The following is a 14,543-nucleotide window of genomic DNA, read 5'->3' as shown; positions in this document are numbered from 1 at the left end:
AAAACATGGATGAGTGTTGAAAATATGCTAAGTGAAAGAAGCCCATCACAAAAGATCACATATTACATAATTCCATTCATATGAAATGTCCAGAATAGGCAAATCTATAGATATACAAAGAAGATTGTGCATGGCTGGGAATGGGGGATGCAGGGAAATAGCTAAAGGGTACAGAATTTCTTTCTGAGGTGATGAAAATATTCTAAAATTGACTATAGTTGCACATATCTGTAAATACACTAAACACTACTGAATTGCATACTTAAAATGGGCAAATTGTATGGTATATGAAATATATCAATAAAATATCAATAAAGCTTTTTTAAAAGGAATGAAATACTGATATAAACATGCATAAACCGGGCGCCCGGGTGGCTCAGTTGGTTAAGCAACTGCCTTCAGCTCAGGTCATGATCCTGGAGTCCCAGGATCGAGTCCCGTATCGGGCTCCCTGCTCGGCAGGGAGTCTGCTTCTCCCTCTGACCCTCCCCCCTCTCATGCTTTCTCTCTCTCAAATAAATAAATAAAATCTTTAAAAAAAAATAAAAATAAAAAAAAATAAACATGCATAAACCTTGCAAACATTATGCTAAATGAAAGAAGCTAGTCACAAAAGCCCACATATTATATGATTCTTTATATAAGAAGTCTAGAATAGGCAAGTATATAGAGACAGAAAATAGTTTAGTGGTTGCCTAGGCTGGGGAGGTGGGGAGAATGGATGGGGAAAATAGGAAGGCTGACTGCTAAAATGTATGGGATTTCTTTTGGGGGTGATAAAAATATTCTAAGATTGATTGTGGTAATGGTTGCACAATTCTGTGAGTATACTAAAAACCAATGAAACGTATACTTTAAACAGGTCAATTGAATCAAACGTGATTTACATCTCGGTAAAGCTGTTACATACACACACACACACACACACACACACATATGTAGCAGGATGTTTATTCTAGAGTTGTCTACACTGGTGACAGAATGAATATAATCTGAATGTCCCTCAACAAAAGACTAGTTAAATAAATTTATGATCATCTATAATAATGAATATTAGTCATTTAAAAGAATGAAATTACTATACTATTATACTAAGTTGAGCACTATGCTTTTATTTTTATAAATGCATGCACAGGGGTGCCTGGGTGGCTCAGTCAGTTGAGCATCCAACTCTTGACCTCAGCTCAGGTCTTGATCTCAGGGTCATGAGTTCAAGCCCTGTGTTGGGCTCCACAGTGGGCTTGGAGCCTACTTAAAAAGTAAATAAATAAAAGTAAAAATGCATGCACATACAAAGACACAAAGCATACATTCACAGAAAAAATAGTGAAATGTGCATATACACATACATATACATATATGTAAAGAGAGGGATTATTATTTCTCCATCCTTTTTCTTTTTTCTTTCTTTTTTTTTTTTTTGAAGATTTTATTTATTTGACAGAGAGAGACACAGTGAGAGAGGGAACACAAGCAGGGGGAGTGGGAGAGGGAGAAGCAGGCTCCCCGCCAAGCAGGGAGCCCGATGTGGGGCTCGATCCCAGGACCCCGGGACCACGACCCAAGCCAAAGGCAGATGCTTAACCGACTGAGCCACCCAGGCGCCCCTCCATCCTTTTTCTAACTCTTATTATGCAAACATTAGATCTCTATCTTCCATGTCTCTTATTTTTTCAGTCATCATTTCCACCTTTTAAAAATCTTTTTTTCCCTATGTTCAAAGATGGTTTCTCAAGTATCAATTGAATTTTAAATTTGAAACCATTAAAATCTGGGGCACCTGGGTGGCTCAGTCCGTTAAGCATAAGACGTGATTTTAGTTCAGGTCATCATCTCCTGGGTAAGGGGATTGAGCCCTGTGTCAGGCTCCAAGCTCAGCTGGGAGTCTGCTTGAGATTCTCCCTCTCCCTCTGCCCCTCCCCCCACTCACAAGCTCACTCTCTTTCTCTCACTAGAATAAATCTTTTTAAAAAAACATTGAAATATAAAAAATAGCTTAGCAAGAAAAATCTTTTACACTCCAACCTCTACTGTAGAAAAATAGTTGAAAAAAGTTCTATATTCCTTGAAACAAAAAGGCCAACCTCATTTCTTTCTCTTTCAAGCTGTTCTATTCTGTGTAGAATTTCCTTTGCTTTCTTCCAGTACTCTTCAAGGTTCTTCTTTTTCATATTTACGTCTTTTAATTGTTCTTCATTTTCATCAAAAGAGTATTCTCCTAGACTTAGAGATAATTTCTCAGCTTTGTAATATGGGAAAAAATAATGAATTTATCCATTACTAGGACTGTTTTTTTTACAGTTTAAATATAATTTTAACACTTTAAATAAGGACTACCTCATACCCCACACCCTCTTCTCTAAATTTTGCCCATGCAGACTATCTTAATTGTCTAGGTGGTACTGAAAATAAATGGAAAGCAAGTACTTGGCAGAAGCCCAAGCCCCAGTCATAAGTTAGACTTTACTCTATCAGAGGAGTATAGGAGAAAGAACATCATGAAAATACATTATGCCAGGTACATAAACATCCCCAAGTATGTGGATACCAGTTTTAGGTTTTGTTTTTTTTTTTTAACAGTTTTCATAATGCAGTTCCTTCCTTTAATCTTTTAAGTTTTCTTTTTACATATTTCAGCAGCAATTCTTCCACAAAGACCAATTCAATGGCCATCATTTCTTCCATGCATGCTCCCTCCTATCACAGGGTCTTTGTGCCTCACCATTGCTTATGGCTGACCTAGTTAACACTATACATTCAGATCTCAGCTCAAGAATCACTTCCTCTGAAATAATACATTGTATGTTTAAAAAAAAAAAAGATAGTAGGAAGGGAAAAATGAAGGGGGGGAAATCGGACGGGGAGACGAACCATGACAGACTATGGACTCTGAGAAACAAACTGAGGGTTCTAGAGGGGAAGGGGTGGGGGGATGGGTTGGCCTGGTGATGGGTATTAAACAGGGCACGTATTGAATGGAGCACTGGGTGTTATATGCAAACAATGAATCATGGAACACTACATCAAAAAATAAATAAATAGAGAGAAAAAAAAAAAGAATGTCTAATGGAAAAAAGAAAAAAAAAAAAAAAAGAATCACTTCCTCCGAAGCCTTTTCTGCTCCAAGTCTAGGTCACAGTCTTTTGTTATATGCTAAGATCTATGCTCCATCCATTCCTAACCCTTCAGTTAATATATAACAATTCATTCATTTCTGAGATTATTCAAGGACTATTTATCTAGTTAAACAAAGCTCTAGGGTGCAGACTGTATCCCTAAAACTAGCACAGTGCCTGCAAATAATAGGCACTCGAACATTTTTTTAAATAAGTAAACAAGGGGTGCCTGGGTGGCTCAGTCATTAAGTGTCTGCCTTCGGCTCGGGTCGTGATCCCGGGGTCCTGGGATCGAGCCCCGCATCGGGCTCCCTGCTCCGCGGGAAGCCTGCTTCTCCCTCTCTTACTCCCCCTGCTTGTGTTCCCTCTCTCACTGTGTCTCTATCAAATAAATAAATAAAATCTTTAAAAAATAAAATAAAAAAATAAATAAACAAATGCACTTTATATTATAATTTAACCATAAGTCACCTGTAGGCCTCAAATTTAAGTCCTACAACTAAACTGTCCACATTGCATAAAATAAGTGAATTATCTATATTGCTGCTCTCTTCCAGATAGGTTGAAATGCTGAAATACTCTTGTTGTCAAGTCCAAATTATATACTCTGCTTTTCAAATTAAGAAGCGCCTGGGAACCTAAAGGGTTTGGCTCATCAAAGCAGATATAAATTCCCCTTCATAAACTTTGGTATTTTTTTAAGTAACAATAAACTTACTAATTTTTTTGCAATTGTGAAGCACAAAAGTGGCAGCTTTGTTCAGTTCCTCATTCTGCGATTCGGTTAAGGCTTGTATCATGAGTGGAAGCCCATTGTTTTTAAAAAGATCATACTGATTTTCCTCTGGAAAACATACCAAAATGAAAGTAGAAAATAGTTATAGTTATTTTTTCATAAACTATCTACATAAGGTCATAATTCTTCTTTGTGATCATTATGATCATAGTTTAAATCTTTAGAATAAAAAATAGTTTCAGAAGTATTTTCCATTTAGGAAATCATCTTCTGACATAAAATACCTGTCTCATAAGTGATGATCTCTGAAATACAGCCACATAGTCATACCTCATTAAGAGTAAAAAAACAGCCCTCACCTAGTTTAAAAAAAGGTATCATTGAAAATAAAAAAAGTATAGTTGTCAGATTCAACCTCAATAAAAAATAAAAATAAAAAATTTAAAAGGTAGAATAAATCCAGAGCACTTGGGTGACTCAGTTAAGCGTCCAACTCTTGATTTGGGATCAGGTCATGATCTCAGGGTTGTGAAATGGAGCCCCACAGCATGGAGCCTGCTTAAGATTCTCTCTCTCCCTCTCCCTTTCCTCCCCCTCTAAAAAAAAAAAAAAAAAGAATGGAGATAGGAGAAGAGGAACACAAGGAGGAATCTAGTCCAATCACATTGGTGAAAGATGTTGAGGGGCCTCGGGCCTAAACTGGAACTGGGCAGAAAGGGATAAGGAGGGTTATGGATGAAGGAGGATGAGGAGCAAAATGACTGGTTTGGGGCCTGAATGACTTAAAGAAAGGCAGTACTTTCAAGCCTCTCATATGAAAATAAGGAAAAAACCAAAAGTGGATTTCCACTCCACTATTTTAATAAGCATACTAAGTAAATTCAATACTAGGGGCGCCTGTGTGGCTCAGTCGTTAAGCATCTGCCTTTGGCTCAGGTCATGATCCCAGGGTCCTGGGATCGAGCTCCGCATTGGGCTCCCTGCTCCACGGGAAGCCTGCTTCTCCCTATCCCACTCCCCCTGCTTGTGTTCCCTCTCTCGCTGTGTTTCTCTCTGTCAAATAAATAAATAAAATCTTTAAAAAAATAAATAAAATAAATTCAATACTAACCACAATCCTCTGTGCAATGACCAAGAGTAAGTATAATGCTAAATTTTTCTCCTGAATCCAGACCTTCATGAAGCAGTAATGTCAGAAGTTTTGAAACAATCTGATACTTGGATAGTATTATTCCAAAAGTAGCTATTAGTATAAAATAGGGGGAAAAAAGTATAAATTTAAAACTTGAAACTATACATATGCTATTTGTCAGATCTTATCCTGGGAGAACAATATCATATCAATATAATAGCTAATATTCATATCTCATACATATGTGTATGTATGTGTGAATATAAATAAATGTATTGTAATAAGATAATGGCTTATAGAGCCCTCATTAATCCCTGGTTATGGCTGGGTGAGTCAGACCTCATACTTATTAGAAAGAGGCATACCTTAATTCTTCATATAATTTTTAAAAATCTATAAATTGGGCTTTCCATTGCTTATGTTTCCAAGATGTCCCTTCATTTCTCATCTAAAGCTTTTCATTTAATACTGCTTTTTCAGTGAAACAAAGGCTTAGAAATGACAGAATCTTATCTTGTTCTATCAGTAGACTTAAAGTCAGAAGACCTCGATTTGAACCCTGAGGGAAGTCATAATCTCCACATGAAAACAAGGAGTTGGACCAGATAATTTTTAAGATGCCCTCCTGCTTGTGAGACACTGAAAGTCCAATCTATGTTTGTGTTCAATCTATCATTTCAACACTCACCATGCTGAATTCAAATAAAACTCAACTGTAGAAAAATTACTAAGCATGTTCACTCACGATTATCAGCAATACACGCATCCACTGTCTTTGTCACCACCACTGCAAGCTTAGCACTGGAAAGAGTCTTGTGTGAATCTGATTCCAGTTGCACCAGAACTTGAGACAATACATCCAGTCCACCCACAGATATAAAGTATTTCTGAACATATGCTTAAGGAATAAAGCAGCAAAACTATTAATACCTCAAACAAGAAAAGTGTATGGTTCCATTCAATTAATTTGCACTAAATATGACATTCACATGACTTTTTCAAATACTAAAAATCCCAAAATTAAAGAATGAAAAATCCAATCTTTACCTGTGCATACATATAATCATAAAATGGGTCATTTGCTTAGGTAAGAAACGAACTTTTACATAGAACAACTACATATACAGTACAGTGTTTCCTGTTAGATATGTTTTTTGTTTCATTTAGCAAGAACTGGTATATTTTGCAAGAATGACATTAGTAAACTCAAAGTTTTTCAATAGAGCTATGAAGAATAGATTCATTCATTTAGCTTGGTATTGCAATTAGCAAGCTGCCTATTTTCTGAATTCCAACATAACTCATTCCTCAGATTGCTTGAATCTACAAAGGGCAAAGTAATTATTCCAAAGGAACACATATTTTCTCCATCTTATTTAAGCCTAATTCTTTTACTTCTTAGAACATAAAATTATAACATATTATTGAGAGACATAACAACTATTCCAAAAAAATACTCAGTGAAAAATACATTTTTTTAAAAAGTTTGAAGTGTCTTGTTCCACTGTTGAAAAGGATTCTGCTTTAAAAAAAAAAAAAAAAAAAAAAAAAAAAAAAAAGGGCGCCTGGGTGGCTCAGTTGGTTAAGCGACTGCCTTCGGCTCAGGTCATGATCCTGGAGTCCCTGGATCGGGTCCCGCATCGGGCTCCCTGCTCAGCAGGGAGCCTGCTTCTCCCTCTGACCCTCTCCCCTCTCATGTGCTCTCTCTCTCTCATTCTCTCTGTCTCAAATAAATAAATAAAATCTTTAAAAAAAAAAAAAAAAGAAAAAGAAAAGGATTCTGATGGGAAAGTATCCCATGGGTCTGTGCATTCAATAGTCTTCACAGCCCCTATATAAGCAGTGGGTTTATAACAAATGGATATAATTCTGCCACAAATCTTCTTTCCAGTCTACCCTAGCATCACAAATTGAACCAACATTATTTTTTTTAAGATTTATTTATTTGAGAAAGAGCGAGAGAAAGAGCACAAGTGGGATGAGGGACAGAGGGAGAAGCAGGCTCTCCGCTGAGTAGGGAGCCTGATGCAGGACTTGATCCAGGGACTCCGGGATCATGACCTGAGCCGAAGGCAGGCACTTAACCAACTGAGCCACCCAGGTGCCCTGAGCAAAGATGATTTAAATGAAAAAATTACTTTTTATACTGTTTGATAAAACACAAAGATCTTAATCTAAAGAAAAAAAAAAAAACCCATCAAGTTCAGGGACACCTGGGTGGCGTGGTAGGTTAAGCCTCTGACTACTGGTTTCAGCTCAGGTCATGATCTCAGGGCTGTAAGAGCAAGCCCTGTGTCAGGCTCCAGGCTCAGTGCAGAGTCTGCTTGGGATTCTCTCTCCCCCCCCTCTGCCCCTCCTGCTCATATTCTCTCTCTCTCTCAAGTAAATAAATATTTAAAAAATATGTATTGGGGCGCCTGGGTGGCTTAGTCGTTAAGCATCTGCCTTCGGCTCAGGTCATGATCCCAGGGTCTTGGGATCGAGCCCTGCATTGGGCTCCCTGCTCTGTCAAAAGCCTGCTTCTCCCTCTCCCGCTCCCCCTGCTTGTATTCCCTCTCTAGCTGTCTCTCTCTGTGTGTCAAATAAATAAATAAAATCTTTAAAAATAAATAAATAAAAAATATGTATTAAAAAAATATCAGGTTCAGAATTTTCTACATCTGCGAAAGGAGGTGTTAGGAAATGTTACTGAAGGATAAGCAACCATTTTCAATATTATGGAGACTCCAAAACAGGTTTCTTTTCTGCAAAGTATTTTCATTAAAAAACAAAACAAAACAAAAACCTCTTGAAAAAGAAATATCTTTAAATGTTTAGATAAAAATGGCACTGTGTTACCACATTTTCTAGTAATAGCCTATGTAATAAAAATTCAGGCTTATAAGCATAAGAACATCCTAGTCTACACTTGTACACTGAATATTTCAAATTTTATCTAATCTCTTATTTCATACGAGTTTGCTAAGAGTAATGAGGTCCTAAAATTATTCCTATTTCAAGTTGACTTTTAGAGAAAAAGGAAATGTCAAAGCGTCATGGAAAGAGAACACAATTTTGGAATTATAGAGATATGTTCCTTTGCACGTGAAACATGACTATTTGCTTTAAATACGTGAATATAGGTACACACCAACAATGTGTGAGAAAGTTCTAGTTGCTCCATATCCTCATCAACGTTTAATATTACTAGCCTTTCTGCTTTTAGGCATGGTGTGAGTGTGTAGTGGTATCCCTGGGGTTTTAGTTTGGATTTCTCTGATGACCAATGATTTTGAGCAGCTTTTCAAAAACTTTCTCATTACTTATTTACAATTTAATACTCGTATCTTCTTTGGTGAAGTATTTGTCCAAATCTTGCCCATTTTTTTAATCATTAGGTTGTTTTCCTACCAATTTGTAGGAGTTCTATATATATTTTGGGTACAAGTTCTTTGTCAGATGTACATTTCACAAATATTTTCTTCCAGTCTATGGTTTTCCTTTTCATTTTAACATGGTCTTTTGAAGAGTTAAAGCTTTCAATTTCACTGAAGTCCAATTTCTCATTTTTTCCTTAGTGGCTCATACTTTCTGTGTCCTAAGAAATCTTTGTCTTCTCCCAAATTATGAAGATTTGCTCCTATGTTTTTGTCTAGAATTTTACAGTTTTAGTTCTTACACTTAGGTCTGTGGATCGCTTCAGGTTAATTTTTACAAACAGTATAAAATTAGGGTTGAGATTCATATTATGTGTACAGATATCCACTCTTTCCAGAAGCATTTGTTGAAAAGACAAATTCCCACATGGAATTGTTATGGCACCTTTTTAGAAAACCAGCGACTATATATGTGTGGGTCTATTTCTGGGTTCTCTATTTTGTTCCATTGATCTAGTATGTCTACACTTAAACTAATGCCACACTTTCTTGATTACTGTATGATAAGTATTGAAATCAAGTAATATAAATCCCATAATTCTGACCTTTTTCAAAACAGTTTTGACTATCCTTGCCCCTTTGCATTTCCATGTAAATTTAGAATCAGCCTGTCAATTTCTACAGCAACGCCTGCTCGTATTTTGATGGGAATGCCTTGAATCAAGAGATGAATTTGCAAAGTGACATTCTAATAATACTGAGTCTTACAATCCATGAGTGTAATATATCTCCCATTAATTTAGGTTTTCTTTACCTCAGCAATGTTTCATAGTTTTCAGCATATAGACATTGCACATATTTCATTAAATATATCCCTAAGTAGTTTTTTGATATGATTATAAACGATAGTTTAAGTTCCCGATTGCTTGTTGCTACTACATAGAAATACAGTTGATTTCTGCATATGACCCTGTATCCTGCAACCTTGCTAAAATCATTTATTCATTCCTGTAGCTTTATTGTAGATTCTTCAATCACGTCACGTATTAATAAATACTGTATTTTCTTTTCCTTTTCAATCTCTACGCCTTTTATTTTCTTGTCTTATTTCACCGGCCTGAACACCCAGTAAAATGTTAAAGCATTGAGAGTAGCCATCCTTGTTTTTTTCCAATCTTGGGGTTGGTGGAGGGCACATTAAGTCTTTCATCATTGACTATGTTAACTGTGTTTTGTAGAGGCCCTCTACCACACTGAGAAGTTCTATCTATTCCTAGTTTACCAAAAGCTTTTGTCACAAATATATGTTGAACTACATGAAAAGCTTTCCTTGCATCCTTTTAGATTGTATAGTTTTTCTTTTCTGTCATAACCTGTGAATATGGTGAATTTTCCAATGTTCAACCAATCTTGCATTCCTAGGATAAATGTCACTTGGTCATAATACATTATCCTTTCTGTATATTGCTGGATTTGATTTGTTAATATTTTTTAAAATTTTAATTATAACTTTTTAAAAATTTCTTTAAGTAAGCTCTGAACCCAACATGGGGCTTGAACTCATGACCCCAAGATCAAGAGCCACATGCTCTACAGACTGAGCCAGCCAGGAACCCCTGATTTGTTAATGTCTTGCTAAGGATGTTTGCATCTATATTGATAAAGGATATTGACGTACAGTTTTCTTGTAAGGTCTTTTTCAAGTTTTAGTAGGGGAATAATGCTGATCTAAAATGTATGGGGAAAGGGGCGCCTGGCTGGCTCAGTCAGTAGAGCATGCAACTCTTGTTCTTGAGTCGTGAGTTCAAGCCCCATGTTGGGCATGAAGATTACTTAAATAAAATAATAAAATAAAATAACATAAAATAAAATAAACTAAAATAAAAACATCAAAATGTGTTGGGAAGTGTTTCTTCCACTTCCATTTCCTGGCAATTTATGTAGAATTTATTTTCCTTAAATGTTTGTCATAATTCACCAGTGAAGCCATCAGGGCCTGGAAATTCCTGTTTTAGGTTTTCAACTACAAATTCAATTTCTTTAATATACATAATAATATTCAGGTTATCTATTTCTTCTGAGTGAGCTTTGGTGGTTGGTGCCTTTCAAAGAATTTATCCAATTCATGTAAGTTGTCAAATTTAGTGGCATAAAGTTGTTTTGATTATTCCTTTATTATCCTTTTAATATCTGTTAGGATCTAGAGTGATGTCATTTCTTATTCCTGATATTAGTAATTTGGGCCCTCTCTTTTTATTTTGTGGTTAGTCTGGCTAAAGGATCCACCATTTCATTGATCTTTTTAAAGAACTAGCTCTGGTTTCATTGATTTTTCCCTATTCTGTTATTTTTCTATTGCATTGATTTCTTATCTTCTCTTTATTATTTCCTTCTTTACTCTGAGTTTAACTTGATTTATTTTCTAGTTTCTTAGGTGGAAACTAATATAATTGATTGAGAGCTTTCTTCTTTCCTTATACAAACTGTAGTGCTATAAATTTCCCTCCAAACACTGCTTTCAGAATGTTTTTGCAGCAACCCAGCTTTTATTTTTTATTCATTCATTTATTTATTTTTAGCAACCCAGTTTTTTAATGTTGTGCTTTCATTATCATTCAGTTAAAAACATTTCTAATTTCTTCATGACTTACTCTTTTTTTAAAAAAAAAAGATTTTATTTATCTGACAGAGAGATACAGCGAGAGAGGGAACACAAGCAGGGGGAGTGGGAGAGGGAGAAGCAGGCTTCCCGCGGTGCAGGGAGCCCGATGTGGGGCTCGATCCCAGGACCCTGGGATCATGACCTGAGCTGAAGGCAGACGTTTAACGACTGAGCCACCCAGGCGCCCCATGACTTACTCTTTTACTCATGGGTTTGTAGGGTTTTTTTTTAGTCTCTTTTTTAGCACTGAGTAATTTTCAGATATTTGGGACTTTTCTAGATGTTTTATTTTTATTCATTTCTAATTTAATTATGTGTGATCAGAGAATATACTGTGTGGGGCTTTAGTTTTGCTATCTAGTTGCTCTGTTTCGTGAGGGTATCTGGGGAGATTCAAAACTATGCTGCTACCTCCATCTTTCCTATTATCTTCCTAACAATGTCTACTTTCAAGATTTTCCTATCTGTAATAGTCTAAATGCAACCAAAACAACCCAACTTACTGTAATAAAATTATTTCATTAATTCAATTAACTCCATAATTAACTCAATAGGTTTTTGTTATGTTTTGAACTATGTTTCTTCAAGTAAAACTAGAGAATAATGAATACTTACTGTTATTTGCAAGAGTGAGCCCAATAAATGAGCAAACAGGGCGAATTATCTCAGGTTTGATACAATTTATTAGCCAGTCATTGGCATGTGGAAAAAGTGAACAGCAAAACATTTGATTTTCATCTGAAAGGAGACAAAGTCAATCATGTTTTAATATATTTGGAAAATATCAGTTCATTTGTTTTTATTTTATTTTTATATTTAAATATTTGAGATATTACCATTTTGAGGATTGTTGACACAGACGCACAAGGTACTACACACTGAAGACCATAACTGATAGCTCTGGAATACATTAGTATCCGACAAATTCAACTCGTATTTTGAAAGAACAGTCCTATTTGGTTAAAAAAAAAAAAAGGAAGAAGCAAATTAAAACAAATGTGTTAAAGTCTTAAGTAATGAATAACAACAAAAGATTTGTATTTTCTTACCTGAACAACTGTGTCAGAACTGTAATACAACCTGTTTCTCTTACAAGGGTTTGTCCAGTCCCTTAAAAAAACAGACATATAATACACAAATAGGACTTCTGTTTATAAGTAATTTTGCAGAAATGAAAAACATTTAAGTAGTATTTTTAATAAATAACTTGTAATCACTTTAAAGTATTGCAATAGATAAAAATCTGTAATCGGGGTTATACACTACTTATGCCCAGAAAAAGACAGCATTCAAATTTCCTCCAAAACTGAAATAAATTTTAGCTAAGAGCTACATGAAATTTAAGGCCATTGTTAGCTGATATAATAAACACTGTAACTAAATGGCTAATTCAGTGGAAAATCAACCAAACTAATCATCAAATGCCTCTTTTGCTTTTAAAGCTGCTCCTTTTCAATGTTATTTAAATAACACAAATCACTTTACTATTTTTTATAATTAATAAATATCAAACAATTAAATATATGTGATTCTCTTTTCTTTAAAGCTAGTAGTTCTCAGAAGTTAGTAAGATTTTTTAAAAAGACACTGATATAGGGGTGCCTGGGTGGCTCAGTCGGTTAAGTGTCCGACTCTTGATCTCAGCTCAGGTCTTGATCTCAGGGTTGTGAGTTCAAGCCCTGCATTGGGCTCCACGCTAGACGTAGAGCCTACTTAAAAAAAAAAAAAAAAAGACACTAATATAAAGACTAGAATAAAAAGAACAAAGACTATTTCAATTTATTATTTTTTTAAATGTTTCTACACCACGAAAGAATGTACTTACTATTATTTGAAACTAGAACCAAAATAACATAGACAGACATTCTTTTCAAATTTGTGTTTGAATCACCATTAGATAAGAACCAAGTTAAGTCTTCAAATAATTCTGAAGTGCACAAAGACTGCTGACAGTAAACTGAAAAATAAAAATATAATTTCAATTTCTATGCATTAGCATAAGTCTTAAAATACGCTGAACAAAATATAAAGTTGCCAAACAGATGGTTCTCAACCAGATCTCATTTCATTGACATTTATTAGTCATGCAACAAAATTTCTGAAAAATTGCTATGTGCTTACTCAATTAGCAGACAAAAAAGCAGTACCTTAATCAGAAGTACTTGACTGAGGCTCTAAAACATGTACAAAATCTCCTAGAATTTCTAATAAAAACCTAACTAGGGACGCCTGGGTGGCTCAGTCGGTTAAGCATCTGCCTTCGGCTCAGGTCATGATCCCAGGATCCTGGGATCGAGTCCCACATTGGGATCCTTGCTCAGTGGGGAGCCTGCTTCTCCCTCTGCCTGCCGCTCCCCCTGCTTGTGCTTGATCGCTCTCTCTCTCGCTCTCTCTCTCGCTCTCTCTCTCTCTCTGGCAAATAAATAAATAAAATCTTTAAAAAAAACAAAACCCTAAACCTAACTAAACAAAAAAATATGAAAAAAATTTAAGAGGATGAGTAAGTAACAAAAGATAGCAAGAGAAAAAAAAAATTTTTTTTTTAAGATTTTATTTATTTATTTGACAGAGAGAGAGATAGCGAGAGAGGGAACACAAGCAGGGGGAGTAGGAGAGGGAGAAGCAGGCTTCAGGGTGAGCAGGAAGCCCGATGCGGGGCTCGATCCCAGGACCCTGGGATCATGACCTGAGCCGAAGGCAGACGCTTAACGACTGAGCCACCCAGGCGCCCCAAGAGAAAAATTTTTAAAAATTCAGAAACCTGTTTTAGAAGATAGACAAATGATACTTGTGCTATTTTTTAAAAACTTCCTAGAAATAAAAATATCTTTCCAAAAAGCAAAAATGATACCTGACAGTAGGGTTGTGTGTGTGTGTGTGTGTGTGTGTGTGATAATAATACAATAAACAGAATTTTTTAAAAATAATTTAAGAGGGCATGTGGCTGGCTCAGTCAGAAGAGCATGCGACTCTTGATCTTAGGGGTGATGAGTTTGAGCCCTACATTGGGTGTACAGATTACTAAAAAAAAATAAACTTAAAAAATAAAATCTTTAAAAATAATAATAATTTGAACACAGAGATATAATTTGTATTTTATCCAGTATTTAGAACCAGCTATTAGACTTTCTCTCAAAGCAAAGGACAGTGTCTGATTTATCCCAATGACTAGCACACAGCTTGGTTCCTACCAAATGATGAAGAAATATTTATGGATGAAAATTTAAGTGGCATCTGGGTGGCTCAATTGGCTAAGCTATTTGACTTTTGATCTCAGCTCAGGTCTTGACCTCAGGGTCAAGTTCAAGCCCCGCATTAAAAAAAAAAAATTGAAACTTTAAGAATAGAAAGTTGTTTGACAAACCAGTACTTTAGATTCAACTTCATTTTGGGTATAATACAGGAAAATGTTTTTACCAACATGAATTTCTCTACCCAGAGTATATTTATCTATATACAAGATGTTGTAGGTTATCTTTGTTTTTTGACTCAACTACCTAGTTATATAGAGAATGAACGTAATAGAAAAACCAGAGATAGA

The 14,543-nt window shown here is 35.6% G+C and overlaps 1 protein-coding gene across 1 annotated transcript in view; it reads right to left on the bottom strand.

The window, feature by feature from the left end:
* The window catches only part of TERB1 (telomere repeat binding bouquet formation protein 1), a 42,779-nt gene that overhangs the window by 17,497 nt on the left and 10,739 nt on the right, over positions 1-14,543 (bottom strand). The window contains exons 4-11 of the mRNA XM_036115166.2: positions 12,828-12,959; positions 12,052-12,112; positions 11,839-11,954; positions 11,618-11,740; positions 5,730-5,882; positions 4,964-5,095; positions 3,835-3,960; positions 2,085-2,242 (exon numbers count right to left, since the gene is read on the bottom strand). Coding sequence (XP_035971059.2) covers positions 2,085-2,242; positions 3,835-3,960; positions 4,964-5,095; positions 5,730-5,882; positions 11,618-11,740; positions 11,839-11,954; positions 12,052-12,112; positions 12,828-12,959 — 1,001 coding nt within the window. The remainder of the gene's footprint in view (positions 1-2,084; positions 2,243-3,834; positions 3,961-4,963; positions 5,096-5,729; positions 5,883-11,617; positions 11,741-11,838; positions 11,955-12,051; positions 12,113-12,827; positions 12,960-14,543) is intronic.

The sequence above is a fragment of the Halichoerus grypus genome, chromosome 15 (assembly GCF_964656455.1).
Source record: "Halichoerus grypus chromosome 15, mHalGry1.hap1.1, whole genome shotgun sequence".
Taxonomy (NCBI): Eukaryota; Metazoa; Chordata; class Mammalia; order Carnivora; family Phocidae; genus Halichoerus; species Halichoerus grypus.
The sequence above is the reverse complement of the archived record's forward strand: the minus strand, read 5'-3'. Positions and strand labels throughout refer to the sequence as shown.